The sequence below is a fragment of the Perissodus microlepis genome, chromosome 13 (assembly GCF_051167445.1).
Source record: "Perissodus microlepis isolate ML-2025 ecotype Zambia chromosome 13, ASM5116744v1, whole genome shotgun sequence".
Classification (NCBI taxonomy): Eukaryota; Metazoa; Chordata; class Actinopteri; order Cichliformes; family Cichlidae; genus Perissodus; species Perissodus microlepis.
In genome coordinates this window covers 22,432,040-22,449,358 of record NC_140473.1, presented here as the reverse complement: position 1 = coordinate 22,449,358, position 17,319 = coordinate 22,432,040, and the positions used below count along the sequence as shown (strand labels likewise).

Here is a 17,319-nt window from a genome sequence, read left to right as displayed (position 1 = left end):
TCACAAACGGATTTGATTAGTTTTGCCTGGCATTGCTCGCTACGTCATCAAGCGGGTATTCGTTTAGGAAATCGTACATGTGCCTGAAAATATTCTCACTGGCTGTTGTGCGTAGCTGAAAAATTAACGTAGAAGAAAGCAGCGGGGATTATACGGCAATTAAAATGCCCTAACTGTAGCAAATGTGACCAACTGTACTTGATAGTAACCGTTAGCTAATTAAAATCACGCAAACGTCGCTGTCACCTGTTCATTTGATCTCATTAACGGTTAAACATTTGTCATGGCGTGTATATCGCCTTTGTTTTTCTTATCTGCTCGTGTTCCGATGCAATTTCGGGCAAAATTCTTGGAGCTAGCCGCTTGTAAACGGAAAACATGGCTCTCCTGGTCCCTTCAGCGTTGTTGCTCGTCGGTAAGGAGTTCATTCAACGTTAAAGATGCTGTTTTTACTTACCTTTGGCTTGGTGCAGGATTACACGCTGGTCTCCCGTCTCGCTGATAACGCTAACTCATTCATTATTGAAAACCGTGTCTTTCTGCCGGGTTGACAAAACTAGTCTTGTAAGGAGACACAGATAAGGGCATAGTGCTGAAATTGACACTCTGAATCTGGCTCGCTGTGCTGGCAAACGCCTCCTATGTGTTTTGTTATGCATGTGTTTATGCAAGAGTACTATATAAATATGCCCAAAGCTCTTCTATCCAAATGGTTAGCATTTTAAAATAACTTTAGATTCAAATTGGATCATTTATGAACGCAGTCGTTTATTTATAAAAGCCTTTCCTACATTGCCATCACTATCATTGTTTTAAATAGGAATTGGCCTATTGGTTTGACAAGACAAATATAAAGTCATATGGGACTATTTTGTTTACTGTCAGCTGCTCCCTTTAGGTGTCACCACAGTGGCCTCCATCTCACCCTATCCCTGTCACACCAGCCCTCTGCATGTCCTTCTTCTCTACATCCAGGAATCGTCTCTTTTCCCCTTGCCTGTCAGCTCCATATTCATCAAATGTACTCATTACTAATCTTGTTAATCCTGGTCATTCCCAGTGGAAATCTTATCATCTTCACCTCTGCCTCCTTTCCTTTTGCTAGCACCACCCTCTCCAAACCATGCATCATAGTAGATCTTGCTACCATCTACTAAACCTTCTCTTTCAGTCTTGCTGCTATCCTTCAGTCACAAATCACCCTTGATATATCGTGCCCACCCACTCCACCACACCTTCACTTTTTCCTTCACCTATCTTTGTGTGTGGACTGTTTTTTGTTTTGGATGGTTTACCCCAGGTGTTTAAACTCTACCTTCACTCATCTTCTCTTCAGTGTTACACATGTCTCTTTCTCACTCAGATACATGTATTCTGTCTTGTTTCTGCTGACCTCTTCTCCCCAAAGCATACCCCCACCTCTCCAGGCTCTCATCTACCTGCTTCAATACAGCCAATCACACTGGGGAATTTATAAACTCAAGAATGTGATCATAATAGATCTTAATTTTGAGTGTTTCTGCACAAAGTGTTTTAATTACACCTCTAAAATGAATTTGTTTGTGAATTTGGTTTATATTTTCTTTCAAACAGAAGCATTAAGTAATCAAGGATGAAAAAACACTGTGGTGACTTCATTATAATTTGTGGTTTATCAAAGTATATGTAGCCAGTCATGTTCAAATAAAAGCAGTATACTTTAACAGTGATTCACTCAAATTTAGCTTAAGCTTTATGATATTTTTTTTCTAATATTATTCAAATTAGGATAATTAGTTTTGTAACAAATAGCAGACCAAAATTACTGAAAGAAATTTAAATATCTGTTTAAAAGTCAGGGTTTTTTTTGCATACAATTGAAAACTGTAACTAATGACATCATAGCATCTATTTTTTTTAATAAATTCCATCATTGATAAAAAATAAAAAATAAAAAAAAAAATCAGTATAGATTTGATAAACACAATTAGAGCAATAAACATATCTTCTGGTGTTTTGCTCACTTCAGAGTTAAACAGTCACATTTCCTGAAACTTAAGTTTTATAATTGAACACTTTTCATGTCACCTCCTTGTCAATTCTTACAATTACACAAAAACAGCCATTGTTAGGCAGCCAGGTTATCTAACAATGACTTGCTGAACATAGCGCTTGTATGTTTAGCTATTGCTCACACTATAAGTACAGTAGTGCTTTGCTTACTCAAAAAGACTGTGACACTTCAATAAATAGGTGGAGGAATATTGCAGTAATTTTTGAAGCTGTTTTATTTTAGGATACTTCATTATCATCGTCTGACCATCTAAGCTCCGGACTCGAGAGGTACAGGGACTTACAGAAGTATTTCAGGAGGAGATTAAAGGATGCATACCACAGGTTCTCCAATATACCCGATTACTCAGTGGTGAGGATGCCCTTTTGTTTTGGATTTGTCTATTTTATAATGATTTTGAATATTATCTTAGTGGGACTGATGGACAACAATTAGAATTGCAAATTTGTTTAATATAATGATCATAAATATGACTTGTTTGGCAATTGAGTTTCTATATCATGAAAAGGATTATTTGGTAGCCTCAAATTATGTTAATCATACAGCTGTTGTTGTTATTTATCTTGTCAAAGGTCCCCGGACATCACCATTTATATTTCACTGAAGAAGATGGGATATACAGAATGGACAAGAAACAGAGTAAGCAGCAAACATGATGAGGGTCTTTAAACCGCTCATGTTAGCAGTTCTGAAAGCCTAAAGTTTAGCAGCAGAAGACTATTTTCTCAACAGGGATTTTTTTTTCTACTATATTCCTGTTACTGCATGTGCAACTTTTTATGCAGTCCATCATTAGAAATCTTTCCAACTTATTTCTTCTGTTTTTAGGTCACCTGGAGCCAGAGCAGGTGTTAAATCTAAGACAAATCTCTGGAGAGTTGGAGAAGACGGGACTTGAAAATAATAAGAGAAAGCAAAGATTTCAGTGGACGGTCCAGAGAATCCGTCTATCCCCACAGGAAAGGCATCTTGCAGCGTCGCTAAAATGTACTCACACGGAAGAGCTGAGGTAAATCAAACAAGGCATTTTAAACTACTGTACTTACTGAATTAGAAAGAGGATGTTAATTTTGTGATGAATCAGGTGTGTGGTCGTGAGGCTTGAAAGGAGAAGATTCCTACCTCTGGATCCCCAACATGTGACACTAACCCTGGAGAAAGTCTTTAGCTTTGGTAATTTTTTGCACAATAAAAATTCATTTTAGTTGTGTTACAGGTAAGAGCACTGATGTAAAACTTAAAATACTGCATATTATTGTGTGCATGTGTGAAGAGTGGGCCACAGATGAGATACTATTTTACTCGACTCTGGAAGGTCTACGTTCCAGCGCAGTGTTTCGTCTGGATCTCACCTCCAGTGGAAGCAGGATAACCTCTGTTTTTGAGGAAATGCAGCCTGAGTAAGTGTAAGCGATGCAGCATGTAAGCTGCGTCTACTCCCACACCATCTCTAATTGACCTGCTGACATCTCCCCAGTGTGTTTGTGGAGGTTGCCCTGACCAGAGACCGACAGATCCTGACCATCAACTGTAACAGCAGGACAAGTTCAGAGGTGCTGCTAAGTGATATAGCAACATCAAATTTAGATCCATTTGTGGTTCAGCCACGCCAGCTCAATCTCCTATACCACGTGGAGCACTGGAGAAGTCGGTTTATTATACTGGCAAATACAGGGCTTGGACAAGAATATCAGGTATAGTCTGTCCCATGTATATATATATTTATATATAGTATTTTTAGATTTTACATGAGTGATTGCCCGTCATTACCAAGGAAACCTGGATAAGTGTTTGGTCCTATAGTGACAATATAGGGAATAATGCAGACAAAAATACACATATACAAATACATAATGACTAGCAGAACTTACCACGTATAATTCTGACTCAGGCATGAATGCAGTGTACTCTGTAACTACAGGAGTATACCTGCTTTTACCTACTGTTCACTTTCTCTTCAAATGCACATGGAAAACAAAACGTTAGAAGTTAAAATGGTTTAAAAAGGTTTCTGTGTTTTGACATGCTATAATTTTCCTTATGTTCTGTTTCAATTGGTCTCTATTCACAACTTGCTCTATTAACTTACCAGTGGTATTTTACAGAGTGCTACATTTAATATCCAGTTAAAACATTGATTTTCAGTGAAGGAGATTCATCTTTCCATTTAATTTCCAGGTGGTTCAGGCTCCTGTCTCAGAGCCATCAATGGATTCCTGGGTCTCCTTGTTTGCGCCTGAACCTGGGACTACAATTAAAGACATGGACGTGGTTGGAGACCATTGTGTGTTGGTTGCAAGAACGCCAGTTAGTGAACTGGCTCTCATTGTGGTCCCTCTGATCCACCCCAAGAATGCATACATAGTACAGGTAATTATTACACAATTTCTTGCATACTTATGTGCTTGTTAGCGTTTGAGACTTTAACCACCTTTTGGTTGTTCTTAGTGTTTACTTTCTGTAATTTTATGGGTTTGTGGTTTAGTGTTATTAATATATTCTCAAAGCTTTTTATTTCTACATTCATACCAAAGCTTCCATCCTGGGCTTGTGCCATTAAAACCAAGAAACCAGGCTTGGCTGACCAACAAAATATGCTAGAATTCCTGATATCGTCTCCAGTCCATCCGCCGGTTCCATACTGTCTACACCCTGAGAATGGGCTCCTTTTATCAGGCACTGGAGATGGATCCTCCCCAGAGAACCAAGCTGATTATATCACTACGCGCTTGGAGGCCTGCAGCCAAGTGAGGAAACTTGAAATATAATTTGCGCAAATAATAAGACAATGTCAGCAGGGCTCTAAGCATTTAGCATTTATCACCATACAGAGAAGGGCATTTTGTGCTTCTTCATACATCATCACCTAACACAGAGGCATATAATTGTAACAAATTTTATAGACTTATTTCTAGATAATTTACCATTAATTCCTTTAGTCTGAAAGCCCATCTCTGTGTGTTTTTGTAGGACGGTACCTTTGTGCCTGTGACACTGTTTCATACAGTACCTGTGGAGCATTTGAGACAGGCACCACTGCTGGTCCATGTCTATGGTGCTTATGGCAGAGATCTTAACATGGAGTTCTACCCAGAGAAAAAAGTGATGCTGGAACAGGGCTGGGCTCTGGCCTACTGCCATGTCAGGTATAATGTCACTCCTCTAGGAAGCTAACCAAACCCTGTTGGCTCAAAAAGTTATTTACTGATGAGAGACATGCTTTATATGACCAAAACCTTTACCTACATTGTTTTAGGGAAATGACAGACAAGTCATTGTTGTCATAGGGGGCAAGTGAAATATGTAATTCAAACTTTGTGCTCCCCATGAGTTGAAGTAACTTGTTCTTTGCTTTTACACTCTGTAGAGGTGGAGGGGAGCGTGGCCTTTCTTGGCACAGACAAGCCTGCATGGGAGGGAAGCAGAGAGGAGTTGAGGACCTCCAAGCCTGTCTCCATCACCTTTTCTCCTTAGGAGTCTCCTCTCCTTCTCTCACCGCTCTTACAGCCTGCAGTGCTGGGGCTGTGCCAGTGGGAGCTCTGTGCAACAGACACCCACTATTGATGCGGGCTGTCACCCTGCAGGTAAGAAATTAAACCGTTGGAGGTTTTGTGCTTAAACCCTGAACCATACAACATTGTTGTTAAATTGACCAAAATGATGAATATTCTTGACTAGTCTTTCTATAGTTACTTGTTGTAAAAATGTGAGCTAAACACTTCCAAAACCACACCTTTTCCTGTTTTCAGGCTCCGTTTCTGGATGTGTTAGGGACTATGGAGGATCACAGCCTGCCTCTAACTTTAGAGGATAGAGATGAATGGGGGGACCCAGTGGGAAACCCAAAACATAGACATATCATCACCTCCTACTGTCCCCTTCACAACATCACTCCTCAGGTATGGAGAGGAAAACAGAATATAAAAATAAAATGCAGCTGTATTTTTCTTAACTGGCTTAACAGAAAATAGTCTTTTTGTTTGTGTTACCACTTGATGTAATGTTTTGCTTTATACATTTGTTTGCATATGCACATACGTGTTTCAATCACCTCAATTATAGTTGAATGCTGATCAAATGCATTGACGGATGCTTTGAGCAGGTAAGAAATTGCAGGTGAGTCCCAACCTTTCTGGGACTCAGTCTTACCTGTAGGTGGACCAGGTTGGTGTATTTGATTTCAAATTTCTAATGCAATAAAAATTGTCCTGTACCTAATGCGAGGTAACTGACATCTATTTCAGCCAAAGCTGAAACCCAGTTTTAAATTCTCCTGGCTAACATTTTGGTCCAGAGCCATTATTCAAAACAGCTCTAGTTCAATTAGTGCTTTTCAGCCAGTTTTTGAAAACAACTAATGACATCTATTATAGGATGTTTGGTTTAATTCCATGAAACACTGTAGGGACACATTGAGGGCCACTGATAATTAATACCTTTGGTAAACATCATAATGTAAACTACAGTATGTAATTTAAAATGCGTGTGTGTGACTGTGTTTGTGTGATACAGCATTACCCATCGATGCTGCTGACAGCCTACAGTGGTGACAACATGGTTCCTCTGGCAGGCGTCCTTAAATACACTGAACAACTAAAGAAAGCCGTTCATACACACTCCAGCATGAAGCCAAAGTCGGGTACTCAAGTCATTTCTCCAAGTATGCAGCCATGCATATTATTGTGTGTTTGAGTACCTCATTCTATGGGGGTGTGCATTTGTCTTTGTGTGCATCTCAGCATACATTGTCCTCGTTCTTTTAGGAGTAATTTCTGCATGATCAGTTTTAATAGCGTAGGGTCATCCCCCAATAGTAGTTTCAGTGTGCATGTTGGGAGAGGTAGCAGTAGCAGATGCATGGCTATCTGTCAGGGGAAGTGCTAACAGCATTTAAGTTGATGACCAAAATGTTGCATAGGTCACCTTGTAGTAAAGCTTGCCTCTGTGTATACATGCGTTTTGTGTGTGTGTGTCTGTGAGTGTGCGTATGTGTGTGTCAGCTAATTGCTCTAATTTCCCCCTGACAGGCTCTTTCTCCCTCTCACTTATAATCTCCCTTCACCACGTTGGTGGTACTCCTTATTTACACCCCTCTCTCTCGCACTGCCTCCTCTGCTCCTGTTTCAAATGCACACATTATCTCTCTCCGTTACCCTCGCTCACTTTTCTGTTGTTCACACATACACCAGGCAGCTTAAGTGTCTGTGTGTATGTGTGTGTGTGTGTGTATATGTCTCCCTAATCTGTCTCTCTCTGTTCTCCGGAGTCTTTGATAAAGTGCTGATGGCATAGACACATCCAGGCGGGTGGGCAGGCCCATTAGCATGGTAAAGAGATAGTGTATCAGAGCAAGAGATTAGACGCCACAGACTGGGAACTGTCAAGGTCAAGACCGCACTTGTGAAACAGTCCATACCACAGAGACAGGGAGGGGAGGCAGGGGGATATCAGATGGGAGGATAAATGAGTGAAAGCAAAGACAGAAGACTGAAAAAGATGATTTGGGGGGGAAATGGGCAGAGACGGGGAGCAGAGAAAAGAACATTTTAAAGAAAATGTTAATTTTAAGTATTGTCTTCTGCCCGTACTTGGCTCTTGAATCTCTTTGTGTACGTTTAATTTTAGAGTGTAAACCAGCACCAAACATAGCTCTGAATATCCAACCTGGAGCAAATCACCTTGGAACAGAAGACTTTGAGCTAATGCTGGAGGAGGTAAATTAATTTTCCTGAAGCTAAAACCTTGAAAAGATCGATGTTTTTATTTTGCAGTCTTTTTAAGGACAAATTGATCTGAAAATTGGACACAAATATTTTAAATATTAGTAAGCACAGAGCAAGCGCTTGATTGCAATATACTATCTGTCTCACAGCTTTAAAATTGAGGTACAAAGTCAGTTAAATCAAGGAGTCCTTTTACCTGTAGATGTGATTTTGTTTATTACAAATGCACCATGACGTCATGTATGTGTGTGATAAACAGCCAAATCTGAGAAAGCCTTCTTAATATATAATCTATAATTTGCCTTATGAATGTAAAAGTTTGAGTTTTAGCACTTGGATGGGTGATGACAGATACATACTGTTTGTTTGTTTTTTATTCCATAACAAAGGAAGCCCTCAAGCTTGCATTTCTGTACATGGAGCTAGGCCTGGACCCTCCTCGGCCTCCACGCAAGCGGAGAAGATAGCGAGGCTATGAAGAAGCAGTCAGGCATGAAAAACAGAGCATCTTACATCACGGCAACTAGACAGACTGGTGTCCAAATCTAATAATAATAACAGCAATTACACTTTCAAAGATAAGAAATCACTACCTTGTAGAGGAAACACCAGAGAAAAATCTTAATGCTTTGATTGTTTCTGTAACACAGCAGTTATTGGATACTTATCTCCATTTTTACTAGCATTTATAAAGTATGCCTATGGTCTCCAAATAGCAAGCCTTCTCAGAGATGTAGCACTCTTCAGGATGGTTGGGATTAAACCGAGTGTTGGTGGAGTACTGAATCACCAAACCCTCTCCTACTTCTGTCTGGATGCGAGACTTCGGAAACACTTTGCCATCATTGGCCATGTTGGTGCTTATCAGCACCTTCAACTCGTCTGGCAGCTCACGAACAGAGGAGAGATCTGTGACAGCTGATTCTTTACCAAAGTTAACCACTATGAGGAAAGCTCGCTTAAGTCCATCAAGCTCTCTGATGTAAGAGAAGACATTGGCATCAGCGTGGACGTAGCAGAACCATCCACGGTTAAGGGGGAGCTCTGATTGACGCAGGGTGTTCAGGAAGCGGTACTGAGCCAGAACAGAACCATCATCTTTCATCTGGGCCTGGGAATAAAGGAATGGGAGGAGGACAGTTGAACCATAGAAAGATACACCTAAGAAAACGATCTTTCTTCAAAGTTGAACATTAGAAAAACAGATCTATACCTCCACGTTGACCGTTTCATAATCGGGGTGTAGTGGCAACCAGGTGAGATTTGTTTTCTCATTAAAACCTGCGTTCATGTCAGCATTCCACTGCAATGGAGAACGCTGAGGGTCTCGACTGGCACTCTGCAGTGAAAGCAGAGGAATCATTTTGGTATATTTGCTCATGTATACAGTCCCCAGTTTATTAGATACAACAAGACTGCAAAAATGTCCTTTAAAGTAAAGACATTTATGTTGTTATATTTATGTTTATTTATTGTTATTAATAAAATGGCATTAAACTGGTTATTTTTAAGGACCTCTCACAGAGATGTGTGACAGTGAGGGTTTAAAGGTTTCTTCAGTGTGTGCACAGTACTGACTGTATTGTATTTGCCGGCTGGGTCTTGTATCTGACTTGCTGTCACGTTAATGTTCTCCATGCCGATCTCCTCGCCGTAGTAGGTGGTGGCTGTGCCCGGAAGGGTCAGCAGCAGCATGTTGATGGCACGAACATAGAGTCGACCAGCACTGGAAGAAATCCGAGTCCTGTCATGGTTTCCAACCTGATAACAGTGTAGGTAAGACAAAAACAAGACAAAGGGTTGAATAAGAAATTAGGAAGTAAGGAGGTGGGCTGAAACATATTTGTTTTCTTAATATGTGTTAGGTGCTAAAGTCTGAAGATGCACATAAAGTAAAAAGGCTATACTTTTGAGCCTAATCAATAATAATTACAGAAAATAAACATGCGTAATTTACTTTTACTCAGCTACTAATTATTTAGCTTTACAGGAGTGTTTTTGTATTGACAAATTTAATTTCATTGCCTAGTGTTTGTCAAACTATCACTGCAAAGGGTTTGATGATTAACAAATACATAAACCGACCTGTGGTTTGAAAGATATGACAACACAAGTGTGAGAAGCACGATCTCAGGCAGACAGTCTACTAAGGATGACTCGACAGTTTATTCTTATGAATGCTGCCGACACATTCCTTAATCTGACGATTTCGGCATGTTATGTGCCACAGTATGCAGGACATGACGCTACTGATCCTGTGGTTTTTACAATTGTAAAAAGCGAGGAAATAAATATATAAATATGAGTTTAAGAACTCACCACCCAGTTGGGCCATTTTCCTTTGGGCATGTTGCCCATCCAGAGGTGGACCAGATGCTTAGCCCATACTCCACTGGTGTTTTGGGGTAGATCCAGCAGGTAAAAGTTAAAGGGGAAGTCACCTTCCTTTTCCAGCCTGGTGCCATAGTACATCATGGTCTTGTGCACCTCTTCATAATCGTATGACTCTGTTACCATGAATCTGCAGCACAGGAGGAATTTATTTAGCATGTGATATGACACAGAAACCACGATGACTTGTGTCAGGATATCGTCTATTAGCTGATTTTGTTTATCTTACTCTAAAATACCAGTGTGTCCTTATTTGAAATAATTTTAAAAATCTGGGCTTAATTCCTTATTCTAGATTTCATTAAATCGTTTCAAACCAAACGATTTAATGAAATCGTTTGGTTTGAACATTAGTGCATTGTATAAGCAAAAGGTCTTTAAAATTAAGGATGATTGTGACATGATAATTACAGGTAGTAATAATTAAGTAGGCGAGTGCATTATAAGTTTATCTTTTCTGCCATAGTAATATTGAATGCACTTAATCACTTTCCTACCTGTATCTGCCAGGCTCTTGACTGTAGATGTCCATCTGTGCTCTAAACTCCCTCAGTATGTCGTGCAAGCCCACCTGACTGGTGGTGTAGTCACTGTGAAGATCCCACTCTGTAGTTACCAACTCCTGGATAGAAATATGTATAAGGTTATGTGGTGATTATGCAATTTTAGTATAGCTTAGCTACTTTCAGGCTGTGTGCTGGAGTTAGTTTGTATTTTCTTTGAGCAGTTTGCTGAGTGAGAAACTGTGGATTAAGAAAGTTTCTGCTAATTCTTCAGATTTGTTATTTTTGTAACTGTCCAAATAAAATGGGCGAGAAAGGCAAAGGAAGAAAAAACATCTTGTTAAGTTCTAATTATGGAGGCGCTGAGGAAATCTGACTCACTGGACAACTATTGGTGTTACCAGAGTGTAAAGCATTGGGTTCACAGATATAAGGGAATGAGCAATAGACCTGCACAGAGACAGTGATGTCACAGTTCTAAAATTACACCTAATGTGCATGTCTTTTTGTGAAAGATAATCTCAAGCCATTAAGCTGGCCTAATAACAGGCAAGTGAACCATTCAGCCGACAGCAACCACAGCATAAACCACTAAAGCAATAATGTAGAGACAGATGGTTTCTGATTCATATTTAGCTGAATCACGACTGAGGGTGTGATAAAACTCTTAATACACCTATAAACTTTTACATATCTTTCTCAATTGCAGAATTGTAGTTCCAGTGGTTTATAAAAATGTATTACTGTTGTTTTGTTTTGTTAGTGTTGTTTTGTTTAAAGATTACCTCGTGGTTAAACATGATCAGACTGTAAAAATGTAACCTAACTGCAAATCTGTGGGTATAAATTCTCAGTCATCAGTGAGTAAAAGAGTCCCAGTGTTATGGTTTTACCCTGCAGTCGTAAGTAAACTCCAATGACTTGCTAATCCACCAAAATATGCTCCTTTGCTTCTAATCTTTCCTCTGTGAGAAATATCGTCAGCCTCTTTGACCTTAATTCAGCATGTATCACGAACCCTTTGAGTTTCACAAACAGTGTGTTCGTCACATGATTATGAAGCTGACATTTCAGCTAGAGATAAATAATGAGTGATACATCATACACAGTGTGAACAGTCCCACTCAGCTTTTGATTATTTTTGTTCTACTAGCAACAAGGGAAAGTGCTTCTTCAGTAAAGCTGCTTTCATGGATCAGATCGTTAAATTTTGGACTCTGACATTTCAGATATTACATAAGTCAATAAAATCTAATTATGCCTGCATAACTCTAAGTTACAGCTTGGATTCTTAGAACTGTTAAGTTCATCCACCACCTTTATCTGAGCAACGATGCACAGTTCTTGTCATTTAACCCCAAATTTGTTGAGCATTTTCCTTTTTCAACTTACTGCAGAACAAAGAACCTTATAGATTAAGTAGATATTTATAATGGATTGCATTTATATAGCGCTTTTCTAGGCACCCAAAGCGCTGTACAATTCCACTATTCATTCACTCTCACATTCACACACTGGTGCAGGCAAACCACAGTTGTAGCCACAGCTGCCCTGGGGCAGACTGACAGAAGCGAGGCTGCCAAATCGCGCCATCGGCCCCTCTGGCCAACACCAGTAGGCGGTAGGTGAAGTTTCTTGCCCAAGGACACAACGACCAGGACAGAGAGAGCTTGGGGGATCGAAAGGGCAACCTTCCGGTTACAGATGAGCTTCCCAACCCCCTGAACCACATTTAAAGTTTTTCACTATAAAATGCTTTTTGCCTGTCGAAGTTTTTATTGGCATAACAGATATCATCTATCAGTTTCACATCAAAAGCTATTTATCTTAGGTTAGAAAGTTATATCACATGTTGATGAAGTGCCAGTGAGTAAACACGTGTGATTGCTTTAGCCAAAACGTGGCTCTGGTTTTCTTTTTCCACAGTGGTGGCTGTTGGGCAAAATGAACCCAGACTTAGGGGTAAATTAACCTGGTGGTTAATCTTTTACCAAAACAAATGCATAATCTTAAAATTGATTTTGCATCATAACAACTCCCAACTTAAAAATGCTTGAAAACCTAGCGCTTTTATGTCAGAGGAAAATGGCCCGACTGCTTTGAGCGGATATGAATGCAACAGTGACTCAAAAAAACATCATCACAAATAAGGTATGCATAAGAGCGTCTCTGAATACCTAAAAACTTGAACCCTGAAGCAGATGAGCTACAGCAGCAGAAGACCACACTGGTTGTCACTTCTGGAAACTGAGGTTACAATTCACATGAAAGCATGGATCTATCATGACTTTCATCAAAGGTTCAGGCTAGTGGTGGTGGTGTAGTGTTGTTGGAGATATGTTTTCTGAGTGTTATTTCTGTCTATCTCAGTATGACCTCAGTGTGCCCATCTATTGATTTTAGCTGAACTGTGTAGTTTAACACTCACGGGTGGTTTGTTTGGATCAACCTGTGGTTCATCCCTCATGTGTGGAGCCTCCAGCATGTGCTTCACTGCATCCATCCTGAAGCCATCCACTCCCTTCTCCAACCAGAAATGAATAATATCCTAAAATTGAGGGGGAAAAATGTATACAGAGCAATTAAACTAGCATCTACATTATGTGTGAAAAGGCTGCAGAAAGATAAAATCATTCAACTATAGCAAAGACAGTTGAGTAGAAATAATGTTTATGTACAGCCCATTATTGCTTCTGTTGTACTTTGCACTGTGTGCAGCCACAATTAAAAACATAGGTTAACTGGTACAAGTTAATGTATAATCAGTGTGTCACACATTACTGTTAAAGGTGGACAAAGGACACAAAAATGATAATACAGTGAAAGACAGAACAGATGAAGAAAACACATGATTTTAGCACATGCATCACTGAATGTATTTTAAGAAATGAGTCAGTAGCTGAGCTTTTGTGTGTCTGTGTGTGTGTCACTGCATGTTCCAGTAATCTTACAATCATCTCTTTGATGACATCTGGGTTTCTGAAGTTCAGGTCTGGTTGCTCCTTGAGAAACTGGTGGAGGTAGCATTGCCCTCTAACTTCATCGTATGTCCATGATGAGTTCCCAAAGATACTCACCTGAGTGCAAGATGGGAAACAAATCTGATCTAAATTCCAGTACATTGCACCTTTTTAGTACTATGAACTTGGTGAAGGTTCAGTGAAAATGTGCAGAAGACAAAATCATAGACCAGGTAGAAAATAACAGTACAAGGACCAACCCAGTTATTAGGCTTCGGTCCGTCTGGTTTGCAGTCAGTCCAGACGTAATAATCCTCATAGTGAGGATCTCTAGTCCGGCTCAAGTTGAACCAGCGGTGTAGATCACTGGTATGATTGGGAATGAAATCCATGATCAGCTTCAAACCTGGTGGAAATGGAGATGGGTATTTGTGTGTCAGACATGCAGCCTGCTATAAAAAACAATCTTACCCCCCAAAACCACCTTCTAGCTTCACATTTTCACATAAACAAGGGTGTTCAAAGTGCACACCTTTGCTGTGCATTGCTGCCAGGAGGTCCTCAAAGTCCTTCATGGTTCCAAAGAGTGGATCAATATCACGGAAGTCCTCCACATCATACCCAAAGTCTTTCATGGGAGAACGGTAGAAAGGGCTGATCCAAATTGACTTGATGTTAAGGTATTCAAAGTGGTCCAGCTTCTCCCTGATGCCTGTCAGACAGGAGATACAGGATCTACTGTAACCACTCGGTGCTGAAATTCAGAGTCCTAATAAACTGAAGGACTATGGATAGGAAAAGATAATACTGCATTGCATTAGTAAATTTTTATAGGAAATAATGCAATATAGTGAGAGCAGCTGTCATTTCCCTCTAAAAAGCATCTGCATATTTAATATTATAAATGAGCCATTGAAAACAACTAGATGCAGTTTTACCATTCCCTTTGTATACTTTACTAATGGTTAAATAAAGTTAATAATTTACTCTTGTATAAGTGACCAAATATAAGAAATTGATAAGAGCAGCTGTTAGGTTGACAGAGTAAAAAATCTACCAGGACACGGTGTATACTTTGCCAAATTTTTGTAAATCCACAATCTCAGAAAGGGTGCTACATTGTTTTAAAAAAAATGAAGCCTGAAGAGTTCATAGGAGGCTTTATCTGGCAAAAAAAATCACAGCGATTTTGCAGGATTTCAATAGTAGGCTACTCAAATCTATATGAGTATATGGGGAAGTATTTATAATATGGCCTAAAGGTGTTAAAAGTACAGTAGTTTGAAATGCACATTAAAATATGGAAACGCTCTAAGTGACTCAAAAGTGTAACAGTATGTGCCTTCCACTGTTGGAAGCGGAGCGTCATTGGTGTCGTCCATAAAAAAACCTGTTTTAATGAAAATCTTCGAATAGTCGTTATCGGAGCTTGCAGCAGTGCTTTGGGTGTCTTACCTTTGAGGTCTCCCACCCCATCCCCGTCGGAGTCTTTGAAGGACCGGGGGTAAATCTGGTACACCGGGGAGGCCTGCCACCAGCTCAGGCACTTCGGAGAAAGCGCGATCACCGCGATGGTGACCGCCACCAGAGCCAGGGTGCAGCACACCGTTAGCCAGAACAGGATCTCTCGGGGCACTCGGTACCGGGCCTTAGAGGAGTACAGCACCAGCACCTCCTTAGGCATCCCGGCGTACGGTTTGATCTGCGTGTACTCATCTCGCGCGTCTGAGAGCCGCTTCACGCCGATGGAGTCCCGCTTCTCCTCGCTGTCGGAGACGCTGATGTTGTCCCTCGCTGCTGGCCCGTCTCCGTCTGCATCCTTATAACCCGGGTTTCTGGTGCACTCCCCGAGCTCCACGCTGTCGGAGTCGTTTCTATAACTCATGTTGTTTGTTAAAACGAACCGTGTCGGGTTGTGTAGCTCGCCTCAAGAACAATGAGTGACTCGGAGAGCGCAGATTAAATATATGACTACAATCAGAGGGTCATAGTACACGGAGTAGAGCCTGTCTCTGACACACCTGTGGAATGTGGGAAAGTGGAGAGTTGATGGGACTGGTTACAGATTAGCGTTTTTTGTGTTTTTTTCAGTACACAGTGTTAACTACGACTGAGACATCAGTTACTTCAAAACCTTCCAAACCAAACAAAAGCACCAAGGCGCAAGATGCCTTTTAATATTGTAGGCGATAAAGATGCACCTGAACTAAATGTGTTTCCTATTTTGGGATTTGTGAACTTTAACACCAACATTAAAATACAGAAGATATTTCAAAACCCCAAGAGCTACTCCATTTCTTTCATTTTTAGAAAACGCATCACAACGTGTTGATTAACATTTCCTTTCACAGCTCACAGATCCTACACTGAAAAAATATACATAAAATACAACCTAAATCAAGGGTGTCCAACTTAAAGTTCTGGGGCCAAAATTGGACAGACACAGTCTCCAATCCGGCCCATAGGATGCCTTTGGAAAATGTGTTGGAGGACATACATTTTTAGACTTTAACTGTGTTTTTGTAAATTTTACAGCTTTTCCTGCTGATCAATAACTTCTGTCACAGTCATTCGTACTACGATAAAGTGTTTTAATTGTGTATCCATTAGCTAATGAGAGAAATACAGTATTCCCGTTTTTTTTTTTACCATCTTTAGAAATTTCTGCAAACTAAATAGAAAAATTTGCTGTGAATTAACAAAAACGTCATTGTTAATAAATAAGGGACGTTCTAGACAGTGAGCAAGCAGAACTTTATCTGTCTTTATTTTTTACACATTTATGTAGAAAGATGTACTGCTGAAATTGCACTTGTTTATCTTATATTATCTCCGGGATTAAATGTATACTTAAACTTCTTAACGCTGGCAGAAAGCGGAGTTTCACTCATCTGACTTTGTTCTAACAAATCTTAAAGTGTATATTTGGTGTGATCACCTTTATTTATTTATTTTTAACACAGCCTCTCGTAGGTAAACATTTTTGTAATTTTTTTAAGAAGTCTTTAGGAATGGTTGACCAGGCTTCTTAAAGAACGTTTCAAAGCTCTTCTTTGGATGTTGGCTGCCTTTTGTAGTGTTCCTTATCAAGATGATCCCACATTGTTTCAGTAATGTTGAGGTCCAGCCTCTGGAGAGGCCAATCCATGACTGATTGTGTTACATTATTTTCCTTACCCAGGTATGCTTTAACTGTACTAGCAGTGTGTTTTTGGTGACCTCTATCCCCTGAGCCCTCCATACAGATTAAAGATCAAACTGAAAACCTTTGGAACTGGTCTCAGTTCCTACAAGTTAATGAACTGTTGTCGAGAGAAGAAGGGATGCTAAAAATGTCTAAACATTTCAGGGACTTTTTTTAATGCTACATTTTTTCACTTTAAACATTTGATGTTTTCTATTTTAACTTGTGAAGAAAATACATGGGTTTAAGATTTACAAATGATAGAATTCCTTTTTAATTTGCACTTTACAGTATCACAGATTTCTAGGAATCAATCTTGTATTATTCTTGCCACTGATTTACCATCTTGTGACTTATGATAAATTACAAAAAAATAACCCTTGACACATTTGTGTGCCTGTGTCAGTCTTTCAATCTTAATGTTAGACTTACTGCTCTCTTTTCTGACCTATATGGTAACTTATTCTTGTACAAAACTTCTACTACTTCTACTTGTATATAAAGA

The 17,319-nt window shown here is 39.8% G+C and overlaps 3 protein-coding genes across 4 annotated transcripts in view; 1 reads left to right on the top strand and 2 right to left on the bottom strand.

The window, feature by feature from the left end:
- camkmt (calmodulin-lysine N-methyltransferase) overlaps nucleotides 1-620 on the bottom strand; it is a 108,552-nt gene extending 107,932 nt beyond the window's left edge. The window contains exon 1 of the mRNA XM_084947625.1: nucleotides 458-620. The gene's annotated coding sequence lies outside the window, so the exon portion shown is untranslated. The remainder of the gene's footprint in view (nucleotides 1-457) is intronic.
- Nucleotides 78-9,005, top strand: prepl (prolyl endopeptidase like). Of its 2 annotated transcripts, none has more exons than XM_084947618.1 (15): nucleotides 78-415; nucleotides 2,276-2,404; nucleotides 2,626-2,692; nucleotides 2,882-3,062; nucleotides 3,138-3,226; nucleotides 3,327-3,453; nucleotides 3,531-3,747; nucleotides 4,232-4,423; nucleotides 4,588-4,800; nucleotides 5,024-5,199; nucleotides 5,421-5,637; nucleotides 5,803-5,952; nucleotides 6,566-6,692; nucleotides 7,679-7,767; nucleotides 8,166-9,005. In XM_084947618.1, exons 1-15 carry the CDS (start codon nucleotides 284-286, stop codon nucleotides 8,241-8,243), a joined length of 2,184 nt encoding a protein of 727 aa, XP_084803744.1. In that variant the 5' UTR covers nucleotides 78-283; the 3' UTR covers nucleotides 8,244-9,005. The 2 variants fall into 2 exon arrangements, with proteins under 2 accessions (XP_084803744.1, XP_084803743.1); XM_084947617.1 differs by having other exon boundaries at nucleotides 6,566-6,713.
- Nucleotides 7,792-17,308, bottom strand: slc3a1 (solute carrier family 3 member 1). The gene is made up of 10 exons (XM_084947619.1): nucleotides 15,086-17,308; nucleotides 14,163-14,342; nucleotides 13,891-14,036; nucleotides 13,622-13,747; nucleotides 13,099-13,218; nucleotides 10,665-10,789; nucleotides 10,096-10,297; nucleotides 9,355-9,537; nucleotides 8,990-9,115; nucleotides 7,792-8,887 (listed from the first exon to the last, which is right to left on the bottom strand). Exons 1-10 carry the CDS (start codon nucleotides 15,513-15,515, stop codon nucleotides 8,456-8,458), a joined length of 2,070 nt encoding a protein of 689 aa, XP_084803745.1. The 5' UTR covers nucleotides 15,516-17,308; the 3' UTR covers nucleotides 7,792-8,455.
- Nucleotides 17,309-17,319: the final 11 nt, after the last annotated feature.

What these genes read in the sequence shown, in the direction of transcription:
- slc3a1 (XM_084947619.1), bottom strand. Translation starts at nt 15,515, where the DNA reads ATGAGTTATAGAAACGACTCCGACAGCGTGGAGCTCGGGGAGTGCACC. An exon ending in GACCGAAGCCTAATAACTGG is followed by an intron (nt 13,748 to 13,890) that starts GTTGGTCCTTGT and finishes TCTTGCACTCAG; the next exon opens with GTGAGTATCTTTGGGAACTC. An exon ending in ATGAAACGGTCAACGTGGAG is followed by an intron (nt 8,888 to 8,989) that starts GTATAGATCTGT and finishes CTTTATTCCCAG; the next exon opens with GCCCAGATGAAAGATGATGG.
- prepl (XM_084947617.1), top strand. Translation starts at nt 284, where the DNA reads ATGGCGTGTATATCGCCTTTGTTTTTCTTATCTGCTCGTGTTCCGATG. An exon ending in GGAGAAAGTCTTTAGCTTTG is followed by an intron (nt 3,227 to 3,326) that starts GTAATTTTTTGC and finishes GCATGTGTGAAG; the next exon opens with AGTGGGCCACAGATGAGATA. An exon ending in CTGGCCTACTGCCATGTCAG is followed by an intron (nt 5,200 to 5,420) that starts GTATAATGTCAC and finishes TACACTCTGTAG; the next exon opens with AGGTGGAGGGGAGCGTGGCC.